This window comes from Populus nigra, chromosome 19 (assembly GCF_951802175.1).
Source record: "Populus nigra chromosome 19, ddPopNigr1.1, whole genome shotgun sequence".
Taxonomy (NCBI): domain Eukaryota; kingdom Viridiplantae; phylum Streptophyta; class Magnoliopsida; order Malpighiales; family Salicaceae; genus Populus; species Populus nigra.
In genome coordinates, this window is record NC_084870.1 from 12,145,837 (window position 1) to 12,165,850 (window position 20,014).

The 20,014-nt window shown below is 35.0% G+C and overlaps 2 protein-coding genes and 1 pseudogene across 4 annotated transcripts; 1 reads left to right on the forward strand and 2 right to left on the reverse strand.

Annotated features, from left to right (window-relative positions):
• Positions 1-2,234: 2,234 nt before the first annotated feature.
• LOC133679315 (protein HIGH CHLOROPHYLL FLUORESCENCE PHENOTYPE 244, chloroplastic-like) lies at positions 2,235-6,147 on the reverse strand (annotated as a pseudogene).
• Positions 6,148-6,490: 343 nt separating this feature from the next.
• Positions 6,491-11,133, reverse strand: LOC133679314 (protein ROOT HAIR SPECIFIC 17-like). 3 transcript variants are annotated; one of them, XM_062101863.1, is made up of 11 exons: positions 10,687-11,133; positions 10,462-10,527; positions 10,271-10,352; positions 9,827-9,903; positions 9,587-9,675; positions 9,306-9,489; positions 8,344-8,525; positions 8,043-8,145; positions 7,622-7,953; positions 6,784-7,257; positions 6,491-6,674 (listed from the first exon to the last, which is right to left on the reverse strand). In XM_062101863.1, the coding sequence occupies exons 1-10, from the start codon at positions 10,876-10,878 to the stop codon at positions 6,816-6,818; spliced, it is 1,749 nt and encodes a 582-aa protein (XP_061957847.1). In that variant the 5' UTR covers positions 10,879-11,133; the 3' UTR covers positions 6,491-6,674; positions 6,784-6,815. The 3 variants fall into 3 exon arrangements, with proteins under 3 accessions (XP_061957847.1, XP_061957848.1, XP_061957846.1); XM_062101864.1 differs by having other exon boundaries at positions 6,491-6,691; XM_062101862.1 differs by having other exon boundaries at positions 6,491-7,257.
• A 5,044-nt stretch (positions 11,134-16,177) lies between these two features.
• On the forward strand, positions 16,178-19,983 carry LOC133680386 (glycerol-3-phosphate acyltransferase 9-like). The gene is made up of 12 exons (XM_062103302.1): positions 16,178-16,363; positions 16,510-16,567; positions 17,035-17,153; positions 17,450-17,549; positions 17,710-17,805; positions 17,919-18,015; positions 18,337-18,424; positions 18,506-18,602; positions 18,687-18,772; positions 18,907-19,026; positions 19,178-19,276; positions 19,714-19,983. The coding sequence occupies exons 1-12, from the start codon at positions 16,245-16,247 to the stop codon at positions 19,760-19,762; spliced, it is 1,128 nt and encodes a 375-aa protein (XP_061959286.1). The 5' UTR covers positions 16,178-16,244; the 3' UTR covers positions 19,763-19,983.
• Positions 19,984-20,014: the final 31 nt, after the last annotated feature.

The following is a 20,014-nucleotide window of genomic DNA, read 5'->3' on the forward strand; positions in this document are numbered from 1 at the left end:
AATGCCATGGTCAGGACTCAGGAGTGATTTTTATCTTTTTTATTTCTCAGTTTTTTTTTTAATCCTCGAACACTAATAAGAGGCAACTACAAGTCTTATTACAAGGACAGTCTCCACATGGACACACAAGAAGTAAAGAAAGAGTGCTTTGCTAGGGAGACCAGGGCATGTGTTGTTGGGTAACGGTGGCTTTGTGCTGGCATTGCATGCGGATTTCAAGATAAGTCCTTGTTAATTTTGGTACATTATGCATGTGTGAGAGAGAGAGGTACAAACAGTTCACTAAGCATACAAAATCCTGCCGAGCCTCTTCCTCAGTCTCCTCGTTACTCGTAAGTTGTTGTCATTTGGCCTCCGAGAAATCAAACGCCAGACCCTGCAGGCTACGCAGTGGCTAGGCCTTCTACAGCAAATCCACAATCAATATTTTCCTTTTTTCTGATGGAAACCTATTTAGATTTTTGGATTTTTGTTCAGAAAGACAATGTTACATATGATATGGGAATTATGGATGTGTTTGGTATACAATTGCTTTTTGCAAAAACACAGTGGAGTCTAAAATGATCACAGCAGTACTCGTTGCTTGTTTATAACATTATAAATTAAAAAGAGATGACTCGTAAAATTATACAAACTGTCCTGTTGGTGTGGTGACAGAAACTTGCTCGAGGGCTCGGCCGAGAGAAGGTTCATAGAAAAGGGACCTTCCGAGGTTTGCCTTTCGCTTTCCTTCTTTCACCAACCAAAGTGATTGGTTTTCATAGGGTCCATTGATCCAATAAATGAGATCATTAGTAGTTACTGAGGAGGAGTTCTAGCCAAATCACCGATTACTAATATATTTTGTCGGTTAGAATCATAAAAAATTAATTTAAAACAAAAATAAAATTCGAAAATTTTAAAAACACTTGTTAAAACGTTATGTCAATCACCCTTTAAATAAATCAGATTTCAGCTTGGATTTAAAAAGATCACGAGTTTTTCATTTGGGCCAACTTGATTTGACCTTTTTTAACTTCGAGATGATTTGATATCAAACCTAACTCTAACTCGGATTAACTCTAAGTCCAATAATTATTAACCTTCCGAACCAACAGTAGTTAAAATCTTGGAAGACATGAAAGCTGGCTTCCAATCAAATTCGTGTAAGGACCTCCAAATGATTTTGACAGTGATAGAGCTAGCGACTAGTAGGCTCCTCCTCTTTGGTGCGGTATCAAAATTTGATGGCCCTCTCCATCTCCTTATCTTTCAGGAAAAAAGAGAGAGTAATCATTTCTCTATAATTTATTTCTAATAGCTAATCAGGCACCACTCCATTCTATATTTTTGTTCAGTTCTTATCAATTTTAAGATTTTATTCTTTTCTTAATTTCTATTTCTTGCTATAATCTTAGTTAGTCAAGCTAAAAACAAACTTGCGTAACATAATTGAATGGAGGGTTCAGCTAATTAAGGGGTCGACATCCTGGGATTTTCACCTCCAAATCTGGAAGAAAAGTTAATTATGACAGAAAAGAAATTGAAGATTATACGCTATATTTATTTTTACATCTGTGTTTTGGTTTAACTATATATTTAAAAATATTTAGTTAATTAACATATAATATTATTTTACAGGTTATATCATAAGATTCATCCGCCGTGTGTCATCTAAGATGGCCGCCTCTAAGGAAAGCTTTTAGCAAATTGGCTGTGTTTGGAAGTCTAATAATAATTATTTTTTAAAAAATATATTTTTAAAACGTAAAATTATACTGTACCTAAATCGTACCTATATCATAAGTTTTGCGAGGCCAAGCTGGCCACGACATGTCAACGTAAAATAGGCGTGGACAGGTCTAGACTGCAGTCCTTTCAGCTCATTCCTTGTGGATGACAGAGAGAGCATCATTATGTGTGGGGGGCTTGCCACTGCTATGGACCACAGTTTCATAGCAGCTACGCTCTGCAAGAAGTCCAAGCCCGTTACAGAGACATAAGTGCCCCTTTCTACTCTTCCATATCCAGTAGTCTCCGTCTTGATATCACCATGACGGCATTAATGATGGCCGCGGCTCGTCTGTTTTATGAAAAATAGTTTTTTTGAAGAGTGAAGGATTAAGAAACCATTTTCCAGCTCACAAACAGAAATTAATTATTTGATTTTGAGGCATTCCAATTCTCACGGCTTAACCTAGGGTTCTTGAGCTCTAGACCATGCCTTAAAGCATATTAAATCGGAGAGTGAAGGATTAAGAAATTACTACTGGGCCTCAGAGCCAAGGCATTCAAGAGAATTGAAAGAAAATGCAAGTGGGTGTTTCCCACAAGTCCATAGTCCATACACACAAGTAGATGGCAACACATGTTACCAACCAACCAAAATTTTCTCTCTGATCAACTCTTATGAGAGAAAGCATTGTAGTTTCTATTTTCCTTTGGTCACTTTAACCAAAAGAAAGAAAATAACGAGTGAGATAGAGGAAAGAGTGAATACCAAGTTGAGGAATATGAGTGGGCTTTACCTATTCATACATTTTGCCAAGCATAAAACTTGTGCTTACATCCATATTTATAGCTTCATTCACAGCGACATAACGGTTTTTCTTCATATGTAGAAGTCGCTTTGCTTTGATTGTGCTTTGAGGTCTTTCAATTTCTTTAGAATGTTTGTGAAGTAATCCTGCAGATATTTCTCCAGTGTAACTATATCTTTCTGGTCCACCCCAAGAAGATTGTATGTCCCATTCATTGGAGCGGAGAAAACGATATCACTCGTAAGAACCTGCGAATTCCCCGTAGGAGAAGTAAAAACCTCAGTTTTGCTTTATTCCATATAAAGCCGGAAAAGAAACAAAATCTCAAAGAAAAAATCATTAGTGTAGACATCTGAAAATTTGTGGACTTATGGTGCAGGTGAAACCGAGACTTTATGTAGTCCTCAAATGGAGGCGATGTGAAAAGCAGCATAACAGCAGGTGTTCAGTTGATCTCTTGAATGTTCATAGTATACCCCCACATACCAAGAAGACTACTAACGACTCATTGTTTCAACAATATAGTTTGCATTCTTTAAGAGATCTTCCATTACTATAGTAATCCTAACATGCTTCAATGCAGGACAAGAAATGCTAACTGATAAGACGCTTGCTTTATGCAACATGGCTAGAAGGTGAAAGGAAAGATGAGAACTGGTTACCTCAGAAAATGCTAGTCTGTCAGCAACAACATTTGTCCACTCAAAAAACCTAGTCAATTGACGAGTGAATCTCAAGACAGAAACCGGAACAGTAGTGACATTTGCGTCCTGCCCTGCCAGCCTCTCACACAATGTTATGACCTAAAACCAAGACAGCTTGTTTAGCACAGAACAGATAAAGTGTATCACCATTCACTTTGGTCCAACCCAACGCATTGAATATTCACTTCATCACTTGAGGTAAGAAAACCTGGAACTAACAGGGCCTTCTAGCAACAAGACGGATGAATAGTCAAGCATCATCATGAAGTTGGCAAAAAGATTTTAGAAGAATGAAATTGTTGGTCTTTATTAAAGGTTAAATATTCTTAAATATCTCTTTACCTCCTCAGTAGTCCAAGCTTGAGGTCCAGCAAACGTGAGGAGCTTCCCATTAATTTTCTCATTCCGTAATGCTATTAATGTCAATCGAGCTATATCCTAATAACAAGTGAAAGATAGCAAATAGGAAAAAGAAAATCTCAGCTTTAGCTTGACTTCACAAAATTAATTACCCAAGCAATTGAGAATCTTTAACCTGGGTGTCCATGTAAGCAATTCTTGTGGGGGCATCTGTTCCCCAAACAGATTTCTCTTCTAGTATAGGTACTGCATATTGCCCAATAAGACCCCTGGATAAATTAGCAACAGGCATTTGCAGCTGGATCAATAACATCAGAGGAGAAATTTGCCGAGGCAAAAACAAAACCATAAAATTAGAAAGAAACATCAACACACGCATACTCAAAACAACTACTTTTTCATATTAACATCATCATTTTCCTGGCCAGGATCCTTTAGAGAATACGAACTGTCTGCACAACATCAATATGCTTACACTTTTAGGTACATGAAAAGATTCACGCATACTTCCACAAACAATTGTTGTTTCCGAAGTACATCAAGGGTATATGTAAGGCACCGATATAGGCACGCATTTTTCACAGGGTTAGGGATGATGTGGGATCAAAGATTTTGGAGACAATGATAGATGAAGTGGTATTATGCCACGTGTCTAGCTAACAGAGAACACAGATCAAAACTTCATGAGAATTTAGTTCTGGTGACCACTTACTTGCATGAAACCACATAACCGTATTATGACATGAGTTAGGCCAGAGTCCTGAAGAAACTTCTCTGTGCAATACTTAATCTCCATCAGTGGAACTTCAGGGTGCTTGTCACAGTTGTGAATAGAATAGAACACATATTTCTGTATTCCCATTGCTTTTGCACATTGTATAAGAGCAACTTTTCCTTCCCAGTCTACCTAAACAGAATATATGGATCAGATAAGGCCAACAAGAACATATTAAAACACAATCAGGAACATCCACGTAAGATTTCCAGGCATTACATTCAGAGGAAAAATATATAAAGGTCATCGAAAATATTAACCTTTCTTAGAAAAGTTCATTTTTAAAGAAGGCAGATGCTACTCAATTCTTCTTAGAATCAAAACACTGTCCAGATGGAAAATATTATTAACTGTGAAGAAAGAAAACTCTGGGAAAGAAAAAATATCGAGCAACACATGGAAGATGAGAAAGGTCTATGGGTCGATCCAATCATATTCAATGTAAAAACTAATAGAAGAGAGCATCACCACACCATCTCCAGTTTATATGGAAAACTTTAGCAGACAAAATGATTTTTTTTTCCTTTCTTTTTCTTGAATTCAATTTCAATACAAGGCAGATGCCATTGCTTTCTTAAGACTATGAACAAACAAACGGTTGCTATTGAGGCAAGGCATTATGCACATGGACATTTCTAGGCTAATAGAGTCCTTAATAGAAACCAAAAATGAAGAAACTAAACAGATATGAATCTTTCAAAACATTACATAATACATACCGTTTTAATGGGCTCTTCTGGACGCCTAGTAGCACAGTCAATAATCGTATGAACCCCAACCATTGTTGCAGGTATAGTCTCGGGTTTACTAAGATCTGCCTGTTCATCCACATTTTGAAAACAATATTAAAGTCCAAATCAATCCATCTACAACACCATAACAAAGCCTTTACTGGCAAGCAGAAAAGGAGAGTAAAAACAGCTCACATTGACAACAGTGGCACCCCAATCACGAAGGAAGTCAGCAGGAGTAGGTCTTGGTCTAACAAGGCACCTAACATCATAACCTTCATCAAGGGCTCTTCTAACAATTTGCCACAATTTGCCTGCCTAAAGTACCAGTGGCTCCTACAACAAATATACTAGTTGGCCTAACAGGAGTCCCTGGTCCTAAATTCACTGTCCCTGTTGCCTCTGCAGTTCCACGAGCACTGCATTTGACAAGTTGCTTTACATTACATTTCCCTGAAGGAAATGAGGTGGAAAGAGAGAGGAGAGGTTCTGGTGATAGAATCCTACGCCAGGAGAGGGGGTTAGTTGTGGATGTGGCGGTGAATTTACGGTGGCGATGGATTTTTCCTGGGGTTGCTAGCTGAGTTGGGGGTTTGCATGCCATTGCTGTGGGAGTGAAGCTGAGGGGGGACACTGAGAGGACAGAAAGAGCAGAAAATTATGGACGGCAGTGTTGACACGTCGTCCTCTCAAATGGATCACGATATTCGTCACGTATACTGTTCTCCAACTACTAACGAGAAAGACAGGGCCCGCCGGCTCCTTTTTCTTGCAACTAAACGACATCGTTCTACCACTCATGCTCGAAGACACATTATTTGTTTTTCCATGGGAAAAGTATTAAATTATGATAAATAAATAAAAAACTAATTGTGGTATGTAAATGAGCAAGAAAATTACATAAAGCTAGGGCTTTACTGAAGCTAAGTTGCTGCTACATGGATAAAATGATGTAGTTTTAGGTTTTTTTTTTTTTTTTGCACGAATCGACTTTTTTTTTCAAAAACTTTAAGTGATTTCTTCAGGCAAACTCAAAGAAAAGAAAAGAAAATGATTAATTTCCAGATTTATTTTCATAATAATCGAGGTTTGATAATTGATCGATCTAAAATACATAGTTTAAAAAAAAATTAATGACGCTAATACTGAAAAGAAATTGATTATTTTTTAAACATCAGCACTAACCATAGTTTAATATATATTAGAAGAAAGAATCTAGGTAACAAGAATTTGATTGTTAATAATTAATCATCATGTGGTTTATATGGATTTTTAGTTGATTAAATTGATGCGAAATAATAATAATAATAATAATAATAATAGCAAAAATTGAGAATAAGGGGATTTTTTAATCAATGGCGATGGATCATTGATTAAAATTAACCACCCTTCCAACATAGATTACTCAAAACAAAACACCCTCGATTTTATTTTCCTTGCTGAGTTGTCTATCTGGTTTATTCTCCATGCTCCTCTACTTGTATGTACCCATCTTACCTTACGGCAAGAATCGCCGACCAATAAGGAAAAAACAAAAGGTTGCCAGGCCCTCTGTATATGCAAAGTTCTTTTCACACTATGCCAGCTGCAGAAGACGATGAACTGTTGACATTGAAAAGAAAAGGGGAGAAGGGGGCAAGATGAAGACCCAAAGAATTTGTTGAAGAATTGGGTTAGGTTGAAGAATTCATTACTCTTGTTATGTGAAGAAATGCAGTCTCCTTCCTCAGTCAGAAAAGAATTCCTCCGAAAGCATTTCACCAGCCAGGCCTTTACCTTGGACCGCATTTCCATTGTCCACATAATCCACGTCAGTCGCATCCTGATCATGATCGTCCTCTATTGAGTGCTCATCACTCACATCACTAGTCCCATTCCTCTCGGTATTCTCTTTCACATTTTTGTGTCCCTCGTGTGGTAGAGCCTGAGGAGTAGGATTCAGACCTGCCCCAGCCTTAGCTACAGGATCCTGACATATGCAGGATGAAGGATTTTCATGGAACACACCTCGGCCAGGCTTCACCTCATTTGGCTCTCCCATGAAACCAATTTGGTGAGATCGAACCCTGGACGCAAACTCTTCCCATGTTTTGTTATGTCGGTTTATGAACAGTTTGTATAGTTTTTTAGCATTTGGACGAACTGTTGGTTTGTGGCCAAAGTATCTCCTGCAATACAAAAATATGACAAAGCAGCCATGGATAAGTGCGCTGCCATAGCCATAAAGCAAGACTAAAGGTGTCTAGGAAACTACAAGGATGTAGAACAGTTCGGGTGTCATTTAAAAGATTTTGAAGGCAAATGTAATATACACCAAGAGAACTTTATAATTTTTCCAGCCCCACGAATTGAATACTTCAATGTTTAAGCCGTTTGGACTTGAAAACAAAAACAAGAAGAGCGCACAAACATTTCTAAGAGAAAATTATTCACCTGTTAATAAGGCCTTGGAATTGCTTCTGCACAAACTGTAGGCATAAAACAAAAAGAAAGAAGGAACTTCATGCCTTCAAGAAAGAAAGAACTACATACCTTCGACCAGCTATTATTTTGGCCATGTTTCCATTGTTGTTGGTAGAAAAAACGTCACTTTCATCACAAACAATGAAATCTAGTGCAGCCATTCGAGAAGAAAATGATGAAAATGGTGCCAACTCTCTCTTGCTGGCTAAAGTCTCTTTTGAATGAAAATTCGGAAAGAGAGTTTTGAGTGGTGCTAATGTTGCTTCACCTCCATATACTTCACCTGAAGCCACATATAAGTGAACATCACTTCCGAAACCCAAAGCTCTCAGCGTAAGACCAACTTCCTCTGGTGTGAGAGGGCATTTTCCTTGCCTCCGTTCTTTGTCAGGATTACTTGCCTGCGTTCACATCAAAATAAACATATCAGCCATGCTTCAAAAACCATTTAGGGTATGCAATGTGTTCTGATAAACTACAGGGGTCTCACATGCAAAGATTTCCACCTTCTCCGGATCTCGCCAAGTTCCATCCTTTCTTTTTCTCCCCCGCCAAAATAGCATCCAGAGAATGCAAGCATGTCAGGTTCAAACCTATAACATGATAACGTTAAATTTGTGTTAATGCTCTGACCCTTTCGTATGTTGACTATTCTAAGCTTAGCATAGGTGAAAAAAAAAATTCCCCAACACAATTCTATAATAATAAAACTTGCCAGACAATGATTCAAACGACAATATAAAGTTTCTAGAAGAAAACTACCATAAATCAAGCATTCAGAAGGATATTACCTCAAGTGCAGGGCAATAAAGTGCTCACTTTTCATTCTCATTCTCTGAACCAGCCTTTTGCCCATTTCAAGAATTGAGTCTGTGAATTTTAAAGCATGGTAGTTGACTCTACATCTTAGCTTTTGTAAATCTGGGCTCAACCTATTTGAGAGCCTGTAATCAAACTTTCCGAGCTGAACAACCTATAAAATCAAGGGATGGCCAGCAAATGTTAGTTAACATAAACAAAAAGAATCAGGAAGCCGAGCAGTATTCAATCAACATAAGTAATGTGTCATTAAAGTTCATGAGTTTAAAATCTCATGAATACCCTGAAACTAATGCTGTAAAACAAGAAACTAACAAAATATTTCAAAATTTTGAAACCAAAATGAACATCCAGCAGTTTCAGATATTCTGTCCCTGCTTTCCCTAATTGGTTTTCAGTTTCACAACCGCACAAATATTGTGTTCGTATGTCCCTGCTTCATGTATATCAAATTGTACATTGAAATTAGAGTTTGGCCAAGGATGGTCGCTTTCCAAAATTCCCGGGTTTCACCTAAGTAAATACAAACACCGAAGTTGATGAAACTGTAGTTATATTATTTTCCATTTTGTGCATCCTTTCATGAATTCTAACACAATCAGATAGATTGAAATTTTAGCTAAACATTAACCATAATACAACTCATTATACAGATGTGTTTTGGTTAGCTTGACATATCAAATTCCTCTAGCATCTATTGCTGATGCAACGTTGAAAGAATTGAACTCATAAGTCGGTGATTTATATCCATATTCAACCTTTTCATTAATCTACCAAACAATACTAGAAAAGTAAGAGTGATAAATTTGTTTCCTGTTAAAGCTTTTCATATTATTAGGTTGCACCGTGTACAATCATGAAGTGAGAAAAAAAATGAAAACATGGAATTTAAAGAAACACGATTTCCAAGCTGAGCTTTTAGCAGAAAGCTTACATGCTTCTTATTAAGAACAGGTAAAACTTTAGTCAGATAGCATATTGGAGTACACTTCCTCGGAGCACGCGTTCTATACGGGGTCAAAACTTTCCCACCCTTTGTGGGGAGCTGTTTGATAATAGTAACATCTTTTGATAGGAATGAAATGAACCAGTCAACATCAAATATTTCAGCAAAATCACTGCATCAAACACCAGAATAATATGAACATGCTGATATTTGAGCAAAAAGAATTGAGAATGTTAACAATGAATACAAGTTGTTATCTGCGGACATACCTACTATCATTCCAGAAAGACTTCTGATCCAGCTTAGGAACAACAAGAGTTGCATTCAAAATATAAGCTGCAACAACACCATCTGTTATCTGCGGCCATAATGGTTATAAAAATCTCAGAATCACAAACTAATTTACCGTCCTATCTATTTTGAGGCAAACCCACCATTGGCGTGGCAGTAAACTATCAGCTAAAATTGCATCAAGTTTATTTCCAAAACTCAAAACGTAAGAAACTCACCCCTGTTCTCTGTTGATTTAACCCTCCACTTGTAGCAATCAACAAGTATCGATTACTATTCGTTTTCAAATCAGCAGCTACATCATATAACAACACAACTCCAAATTAATGTCTAAAGTCTTCTGATCAGATTAGCAGTCAAAAGTAAAAGAAAAGAAAAAATACTCCTTAATATATCTCAAAAAATTAAAAGATTCCCTAGCATAACTCCATAAATGAACAAGATTAGACATGAAATCTGTTGCCACTCCCAGATTAAACACATGCCCGCTTTCTAACTAAGACCAACTTCGTCATCTTTTTTTAATAAATTTCTCAATGTGATAATATTTAATATTCTAAGCATTCCTCCAATAATTCATAAACAAACACAAGATTATCATCAAAACCAAAAATCTCCAAATAAAGAGGAAAACAACAGATATTAAAGCCACTAGAATTTACTTTGAAAGCTATCGTTGGCGTTACTGCAGCCATGGTAAAACTTCGATAACCTTGAGTTCCATAAATGACGCCCTCCACTTCTCTAACCATTTCAGAAAACCAAAAAATAAAAAATAAAATCAGGCAAACTAAAGCTAAACACACAGACATGATGTGCTAAAGAACAAAGACTGGTCGTATAAGTTACATACCGGAACACGAAACGGCGACGTCTCTGTACTAAACGTTGATTCTTCTACTTTAGCTCCATTTTTTAACTACCTCACAACACAAAACAGAAAATCATTCTCATTAGCTTGGTAATTACTAATTGATTAATTAAAACAGTAAAAAGAGAAACGTAAACGTCCAGCTCAAATGAGAACGAACAAAACAAACAACCACGGCCGAGAAAGTCGGAAAGGCAGAGACAGTACCTTTGAGGAGCGTTGGTGGTTGATGATAGGAGGAAGAGGAGAGATGACAGAGAAGGCGGCAAAGAAAAGGAGGAAAGCGAAGATAGCGGAGAGTAACGGAAACTGAAGCAAGTAGTGACGCGTAAAGAAAATCCAGTGGAGCACGGCGGCAGCGATGTTACGCTGTTTGGTTTCTCTCTTCTTTTTCTTCATTGTAGAAAAAAGAAAGAGAGAGTTGTTGAAAGCTAGCTTTCTGAAAGGCAGGAGAAAGAGAGTGTCAAAGCTGATGAGCAGAGCGGATAAGAGGAGAGAGCAGAGCCGAGCAGAGGAAGGTGATATCTTGCCGTTGCTGTTGCTGTTGCTGTTGCTGCTGCCGCGGTTACGAAAAATGCATTTTCGTATTGTTTATTTAATTTAATTTTTTTACGAGGGTCCCACGACAGATTGAGTTCCAGACCCGTTCAGGCGTTCCCTGGAAATGGACTGCGCCGAGACCTTTCCACCTATTATATTTATACAGGGCTGGTTGGGTGCGGGTGATGTTATGGAAACTGGATGCCGAGTTGGAATGAAATTTGGACGCGTGGGTTATATATGGTAATGGTTAGTTTGGTTTTGATGATTTTACAGGAAAAGTTGCCCCATTTTTATTTTCTATTCTTAGATTAACGTTCACTCATGTAACATGCGATAATTATAATATAAGTTTGCGAAAATATTTTCATAAGTTAATATAAAAAACTCATTTAAGTTAATAAATAAATAAATAACATTTGTGTGCACTACATGTAATAATTTCAATGCACTTCGAATTCTTGGACCGACACACATGTTATTAACTTGAAATATTTTTTTATACTAAAATCGGTCACATATTGCCCATGTGATTTTATAAATTGATATCTTAGAGAATACGAGTAAATCAAATGTTATAATTAATGGATGATAACTAAAAATAACTAAGAAGATGTTGATTTTTGGGTTATATATTAATATTTATATATATTTTGATGATAGCAATTAAATAAAAATATATTAATAATATGCTTGGCTGAAATTAAATTTAGATAGGTTTATATGAAAATTACATCAACACGTGTAAAGAATTAAATGAAAAAATTCACCAACAAGTTTAAGATGCAAAGCAAGTGAAAATTTAATTCTTAAAAAATTATTTTCATGCTTATTATTAAATTTTCATATCCTACTCAATAACAACTAAAATGAATCCACATACTTTATACTGCATGCATAAATATAATTGATATACATTTAAGATGTTCAAGTTTCATCATGTTTAAAATTATCAAAACTGATTTTTAAGTTGAACCGGTCGATCATTTGGGCATATTAAGTAAACCGGTCAATCATTATTCATCCACGATGAATACTGAAAAATTTTATTGGAATTGATCAACCAAATGATATGGTCATTTGAATCCACTTTAGCTGTTAAAGACATTCCAACCGTTTTGACATACCAAGTGAACCGATAAACCGCTATTCATCATGATAAATACTTATAATTTTTTATAAAAACTGCTTGATCGAATGATATGTTCTTTTAAACCGGTCAACTACTTTACCTATCAGAAACACTCCAAGAGCTATAAAACAACTAGCTTATTTTGAATATATATATATATATATATAAGTTATTTTAAAAAAAATTAATTAGAAATTATCAATCCTAATATACTTGTGTGAAATATGTAAAGTGAGGTGTGAGTGATTCACTCAGAACTTTTCTAACAATTTCATTACTTCCAGGCAAGATATTTGTTTGTCGCTCTCTTTCCACGTGACACACACTTGCTATCATAACCGCCAAATTTTGACACTAACGAAAAATAATAATTCCACACAAAGCTGAAGCGCGTGTAGTTTTTGAACCCGTAAGATGATAGAGACGCTGCCTCACGTGCTAATGGAGCGAGTGGGAAAGGGTGTTCGGCGGATTAAACATTGTCGTTCTGGCCACTTTAACAACGCTTTTCGATGTGATTTAAGTCCGTGCTTTTGTTTTCATTGTATCCGTAAACCCCATGCAGTCCTGCAGTTTGTTTTTCCACCTAAATTAAATATTAATTATCTCACTGATCAAAAGAATTTTTTTTACTCAGCTCGATTTATAGCATATTAAAATAAGAAATAATAGTTTACATACAGATGAAAGAGTATTAGAATTCATAAAATTTATCAAATAAAAAATTTAATTCTATCAAAATGGTTTTTCTAATAATATCATAATAGAATAGATGTTGTTAACTGAACTATAAATGATTTTAGATAATAGTAGTTTTTTTTTTAATTGATCAGGTATTTTAGATTTAATCCAAGGCAATCATGGAAATTTAATTTTAACTTTAACGGCTAGAAAACGAGGGAGATTTAGAGATTTTTGTAGAGGATAAGGTGTGACAGACAGAGTGACTCTGTTTGTAGAGGATAATTATCTTGGAACGAAGCTTGCCAGATAAATTTGGTGAGTTGCGAGCAATGTGATTTAGATCAAACAGTCATAATTTTGATGAAGACTCGTGATGTGGACCCACGTCACGTGCCAGCCAGAAGAGATTGGAGATAATCTTTTTGTAATTAGTTTTTAAATTAGTGCTGATTAGGTGAGAATGTAGGTGGTTAGTTGACTGACAGAAAAAGGTACTGTACTTGCACATAAACCCACCTAGCAATAGCCTACAAAAACAAATTTGAGTTGTTAAAAGATGCAGAATTTGTCAAAAGTGATAAATTATTGTTCTCTGAAAATGAAGTTAGCTGACTGTAGCAATTCTTTTGTATGTTAAAGTCCTTCACTGGATGCAAAATTACAATATTGTCCTCGTCAGCGGTAACTCGTCCACCACGACCTCCTGATATGTTTTATTTCAATTTCGTTAAGTATTTTTTAAAGTGATTTCTATTTTAAAATATATTAAAATAATATTTTTTATTTTTTTAAAAATTATTTTTTAAAATTAGCACATTAAAACTATTCAAAACATAAAATATTTAACATTTTAAAAAAATAAAATATTTTGAATATTTTAGAAACATGAATTGACCTGCATTTTCAAACATTCTCTTTTTAGATGAGATGTTGTAGAGTAAACTATATATATATATATATATATATTTTTATAAAAAACTTCTTTGGAACAATCTTGTTTAAGTTAAAAACCAGAACAATGGTATTTCAAGATCAATATTGCAAACCCACTGTTGAGTCAACTTTAAAAGGAAAAAAAAAAACTTCTCAAGAACAATATTGTTTCGGTTAAAAACCCAAAACAATTGTTATGGATATTGGCTTGTTTTGTTATTTGGCATTAGCTGACATGCATGATCAATTATTATATGAATGAAAACATCAACTTTAACAATTTTTTCGTCGCGAAAATGGATTGATGTTTTTCTTACAATTGCCGCAAGCACATTGATGTTGTTGACATCGATGCGCTGGTGGGCGTCATGGCTATCGCAGTCACAGCCTCACAGAGGAGCATCGATTGTTGTTTGAGTATTACGAGTGGTATAACTATTTGTAATACTCAAACATTAAACATTAAACATATTATTAGTCTAAAATCTGATAAAAAAAAGGGGGTTTTGATGCGTAGAGATTGGTCTGTTCTTTGGTGGTTAAGATAAATTAAATGATAGTCTTGAGATTGAATTTCAATGAAATATTTAATTACGTATTAGTCATTCAATTATGTAATGATGATCCGGAAAATGCACTTGATTAGCAGAAGGAAAGAGGATATTAAGAATGAATGACATCCATCATGTATATTTTATATATTCCGTAAAACCCCTGTGAACAACTCATTGGTAGGATATTATAATTTTTCTTGAATACGTGCAACCATGATCGTGCCAGCATCATTCTCATTAGTCACGTACAGTGAGGAAACATTATGAAATGCGATGCCACACGCGCACACACACTCACACACATACCTTTTCTCTCTTTTCTTTTCTCCATTCCATGGAGAATCTCATATCCATTTGATTACCATTAAATTCCATTTATAATGAGTGTGTGAAGTCGCAGGACTGGAAATGTTATGACGAGGAAGCAGAACTGGAAATGTTATGATGAGGGATGAGGAACTATTCGTGGATATTTATTTTATTAAAATAAATCAGTGAATGATAATATCTTAATTATTATTCATATAAATTAGTATTAGAAATGTCAAATTTATGCGGATTAAATTTAGAAATTAATCCTTTTAAGGAAAAATAAAAATACAGATTAAAAATTGATATTTATTTATATTTTAACCATAAATTCATAGCTGTCAAACCTGGAAACCGACCCGAAAAATAATATAGATTATTGGATGAATATAAATTAATTATTTTTATTAAAATATTTTTTTTTGTGTTAGCTTGATTTAGTTTGAACGATTAAATCATTAACATCTTGAATAAATCAACCAAGTTGTATCCTATTCCATTCAAATAAAAATCTGATATAAATTAAACTATATATCCTTCCATTTCTTGGATCAACCCGCAAAACGGAATCATGTTTAATAACTATGGGTAAACGTAAACCCATGGCTATTAAGGTAATAATATATGTGAGCAATCTCAATAATAGTCGAATCCAATTTCCAATGGCATCATTCAGCCAGTCCAAGTCCATCACCATATCATGGGCCGAAGCCCATAAGGCTCGTTTCTGGTTCGGCTTTTTTTCCCCCTGCTTCTCTGTGGAATGAAAAAAAGAGAGAAAGATATATCATTAAAATCTATTTTAAAAGGCATGGTTTGATATTTTATTTACTCCGCGCGCGCCAGATATGTCCACGACAATCAATATTATTATTATTATCTGTGGACTTCTTCTTTTTTTCATCGAGGTATTTCTCTGAATTATTTTTTCTTATTAAATTATATATATCTTTTAAAATTTAATTTTAAATATATTTCATTAATAAAAAAATTATTTATTATCAGTGCAATTTAAATCCCACTATTGTAAACTCCACTCAATTTAGTGGTCAATTTTTTGAAATGAGATCAGATAAGTTTTAGATAATAATAATTTATCTGATTAAACAAACTTGTATATGAGCTTATTGAATTTGATTTTTTTCTCTAATAATTAAAATAATTTATTTTGAATTAATACAACAATGGTAAATTCTCATAATTTAATTTAAAGATTTATTTTTCTTTAAAAAATTAAAATAATTTATTTTTAATTAATATAGTAATGGTAAATTCTCATAATTTAATTTAAAAAATATATTTTTTAAAAAGAATATTATTTAAAACTCAAGTGTAAAAAAATATGATGGGGGTATATGTTCTGCTTTTTGGTACAATTATTTTTTATTTGAAAATTTATTAAAATAATATTTTTTTATTTTTTAAAAATATTTTTAATATTAATATATTTGAAGTAAAGAAAAAAATAAAAAAAATTAATTGTTTTTAAAAAAACATTTTTGAAATATAAAATCATGCCGACTTAAAATAAAACAGGAGAGCCTCTTCGTCCTCCTGTTATCTCTCTCTCTCTCTCTCTCTCTCTCTCTCTCGCTGCTTATCAAAACGGAAAAATGGATACTCCTGGTAACTTGAAGACATCAAGCTCCGAATTAGACCTGGATCGTCCCAACATCGAAGACTACCTTCCTTCTGGATCCTCCATTCAGGAGCCTATTGGCAAGCTTCGCTTGTATGAATTCTATCTCATATCTTTCGATTCGGGTTCTGTTTTCGGATACTCTTTGATTTCAAGCTCTGTTTTTTTAGTTTTTTCAGAGCTTTAAAGATTTGATTCTCAATGGGTTTTGCTTGATGGGCTTTCTTGTTTTTGTCTAGGCGTGATTTGCTTGATATTTCACCTACTCTCACAGAAGCAGCTGGTGCCATTGTTGATGTGAGTTTGTTGGCATTTTTTTCGTTTTTAAGAAAAAAAATGCGTGAAGGAAACTGTTTTTTGAATGAAAAGAAAGGAACTTTATGTGAATTCTGGATGAATTAGTCTTAATCATGATAAATTCGAGCTTAAACAAGTATTTTAGGCATGCACTGGGATGGCTAGCTTGTTTAAAATGTCTTTTTTTTTTAAGTATTATTGAATACTCATTGACATGATGAGGGAACTGTGTATCGGATGGAAAGGGAGAATTTTGGGATAAATTAAATGAATAGTTTAGATCGTGATTAAAATTCTGAAGACTAAAGTAGGAATCTAGGCTTGCAATGGTTAATTAACTTTAACTAGTTGAAAATGACATGACTTTCTTGATTCAGTATCAGGGAAGTAAATTTAGTTTTATTATTTTTTTTCAATTTAATTTAACCTGTCTGGATTCAACTCATATTTAACAATGAATGAATCAGGACTCATTTACACGATGTTTCAAGTCAAATCCTCCAGAACCTTGGAACTGGAATGTGTATTTGTTTCCCCTTTGGTGCTGTGGTGTGGTGATTCGATATGGGATTTTGTTCCCTGTCAGGTTAGTTATTTGCTGACTATAAAGGGTGTTGTCCTACACTCAAAAGGGGTCATAAAGTGATTGGTCTCGATGCCAATTTAGATAAGCTGGTTTCCTGATTTGATTCTTGACTTTGTGGAGTTTCAAGATGTCATAATGAAGATATAAACTGATGTTCTTTATCTGTTGCTTATCTTTTTCAATTGTGGTTCCTGTGAAGAGTCTGATTGATATGATGGTTTATCTTTGAACAAGTTGCTACATTGGTGAACTTGTGTTCATTCTAGCTGGTTGATGTATTTCAATGAAATCTGCAGGGTTCTGGTACTGGCAATTGGGTGGATCATTTTTCTTTCATCCTACATTCCAGTGCATTTGCTGTTGAAAGGGCAAGACAAACTGAGAAAAAAGATAGAGGTGCCAATAATTAATATGTCAAAGCTTTTGCTCTATCCTATATATATATAGAACACAATTGTGAAAAGTTCGTTTTTTCTATATCTGGAAGTTCTAAATTTCTCTACAAGTGGTTGTTACAAACAAGCTGAATTTATTCCTAATGTTAATTTATTGTCAGAGGAGTTTGGTGGAGGTAATTTGTATGTTTTTTGTTGCATCATGGACTGGAGTTGTCAAGTACCATGGACCGAGACCTAGCAGGCGGCCTAAACAGGTTCGTTTCAGTATAAACATTTTGTTGTATGTATTTATGTCCAAGACATGTTTAATTCTTTGTTAACCCTTTGTTGATCTGAGACATAAACTTGCTTATCATGGGTTGCGCAGGTTTTTGTGGCCAACCATACTTCCATGATTGATTTCATCATCTTAGAACAGATGACACCATTTGCTGTGATCATGCAGAAACACCCTGGTTGGGTTGGTAAGTGAGAACTGGCTTCATATGTATTGCAGATATTTTATCCAATTAACAGTTACACCCTGAATTATATGTCTATCAACAAATATTGAAGGATTCCTGAATTATGTTTAACTGATAATATCCCACGAGTAATTTGTGCTTTAATTTTGAATGAAGAAATAGTGAAACCCCAGCTCTTATCCTAGTTATTTTGTTTGAAGTCCCTTCTGGTGTTTGCTCATGGATAGTAAGTAACGAGGTGGACAAGCTGAAATGATTGTCACGTAGTCTGGCTTATTGTATTTATTAAATTGAATGGATATATGATTGCTCTAAATGCAGGACTTTTGCAAAGCACTATATTGGAGAGTGTAGGATGTATCTGGTTCCATCGTTCAGAGGCTAAGGATCGTGAAATTGTAGCAAAGAAGTAAGTGTAAATTCTGTTGGTAAAATAATTGTTCATGAAAATGATGTTTGCATCATGATTATATGGAATTATATTTTTCAGATTAAAGGATCACGTTCAGGGAGCTGATAATAACCCTCTTCTCATATTTCCTGAAGGAACTTGTGTAAATAACCACTACACTGTGATGTTTAAGAAGGTATGAATATTCAACATAAAACATATTGTTTCTATAAGCTTGTGATGAATGTTTCTTTAATTTCTGTTGTTTGATGATGTGCAGGGTGCGTTTGAACTAGACTCTACCGTTTGTCCAATTGCGATCAAGTACAATAAAATTTTTGTTGATGCCTTTTGGAACAGCCGAAAGTAAGAAGCTTTTCTTCTAATGATTGTATTATATATATCCCATTGAGTTCCTAGAGACTACGCATTTTTTCAAAATGTGAGGAGGTGGGGGTGTTTTTATGGTTGAGAAACATGCTTAAATGTCTCATTTGCAGGCAGTCCTTCACAACGCATCTGCTGCAGCTGATGACATCCTGGGCTGTTGTTTGTGATGTATGGTACTTGGAGCCCCAAAATCTGAGACCTGGAGAGACTCCCATTGAGTTTGCAGAGAGGTAATTACTTTCTTCTGAGCTGCAAACAATTGAGTGTTGGCTGTTTGCAAGGGCCCCTTTTTCCCAACTTTTTTCTATTTTACCGTGACAAATGTGTTGTGTATTTCTTAATTATAAGTTTATCCAGTTCAATTTCAATGCATTTATGCAGGGTTAGAGGCATTATATCTGCGCGAGCAGGTCTGAAAAAAGTTCCTTGGGATGGATATCTGAAATATTCTCGCCCTAGCCCAAAACATAGAGAGCGCAAGTAAGCCAAACTCCCTTCACCGTCTTTCTTTTCCTTTCTGCTTTTGAAACACTCGATGATCACACTTTTTGACTGCTATTAGTTTTGTATATATGCATCACAATATGTTTATAACCTGCTTTAATTCTGTCCGGCAAAATAATTTCCAAGTACATATAATAGAAAGGATGATGCTCACCGGCCTATGACAGTGTTATTCCAAGTTTCTCTTGGGGTTTGTATGAGCATCTTTTGCCAATAATATTCTGTATTTACCTGATTCTGCTGGCTGTACATGTCTGAGAATGGTTGATGACATGTAGCTCCTGATGACACCTATCTTATTACTGTCATTAATCACTTAGTACCATGGTTAAAAATAAATATAATTGCTGAGTAGTTTCTGAAACTAAGAATTCTGTATAAATCTCTGATCTCATTCCCCATTTTCATTTCAGGCAGCAAAGTTTTGCTGAGTCAGTACTACGGAGTCTGGAGGAGAAGTGATGTATATTCTTCTTTTCATTTGTTGTATTTATCCCAGAGATTGCTTCCCCCGCGCCCGCTCCCGCTCCCGCTCCCGCTCCCATTTTATTGTTCACATGTAGAATTTGTGTTTTATCAACAGTTGTGCTGTGGGTATCAGAGAGAAGCAAACTTTTGAGGAAATTGCATACTTATCACTTTCTAGGTTTCTCCCCAGAAAATGAGCCAAAATGTTGTGAAAATCTAGTCTTGATGTGCCTGGTTCAATTTTTC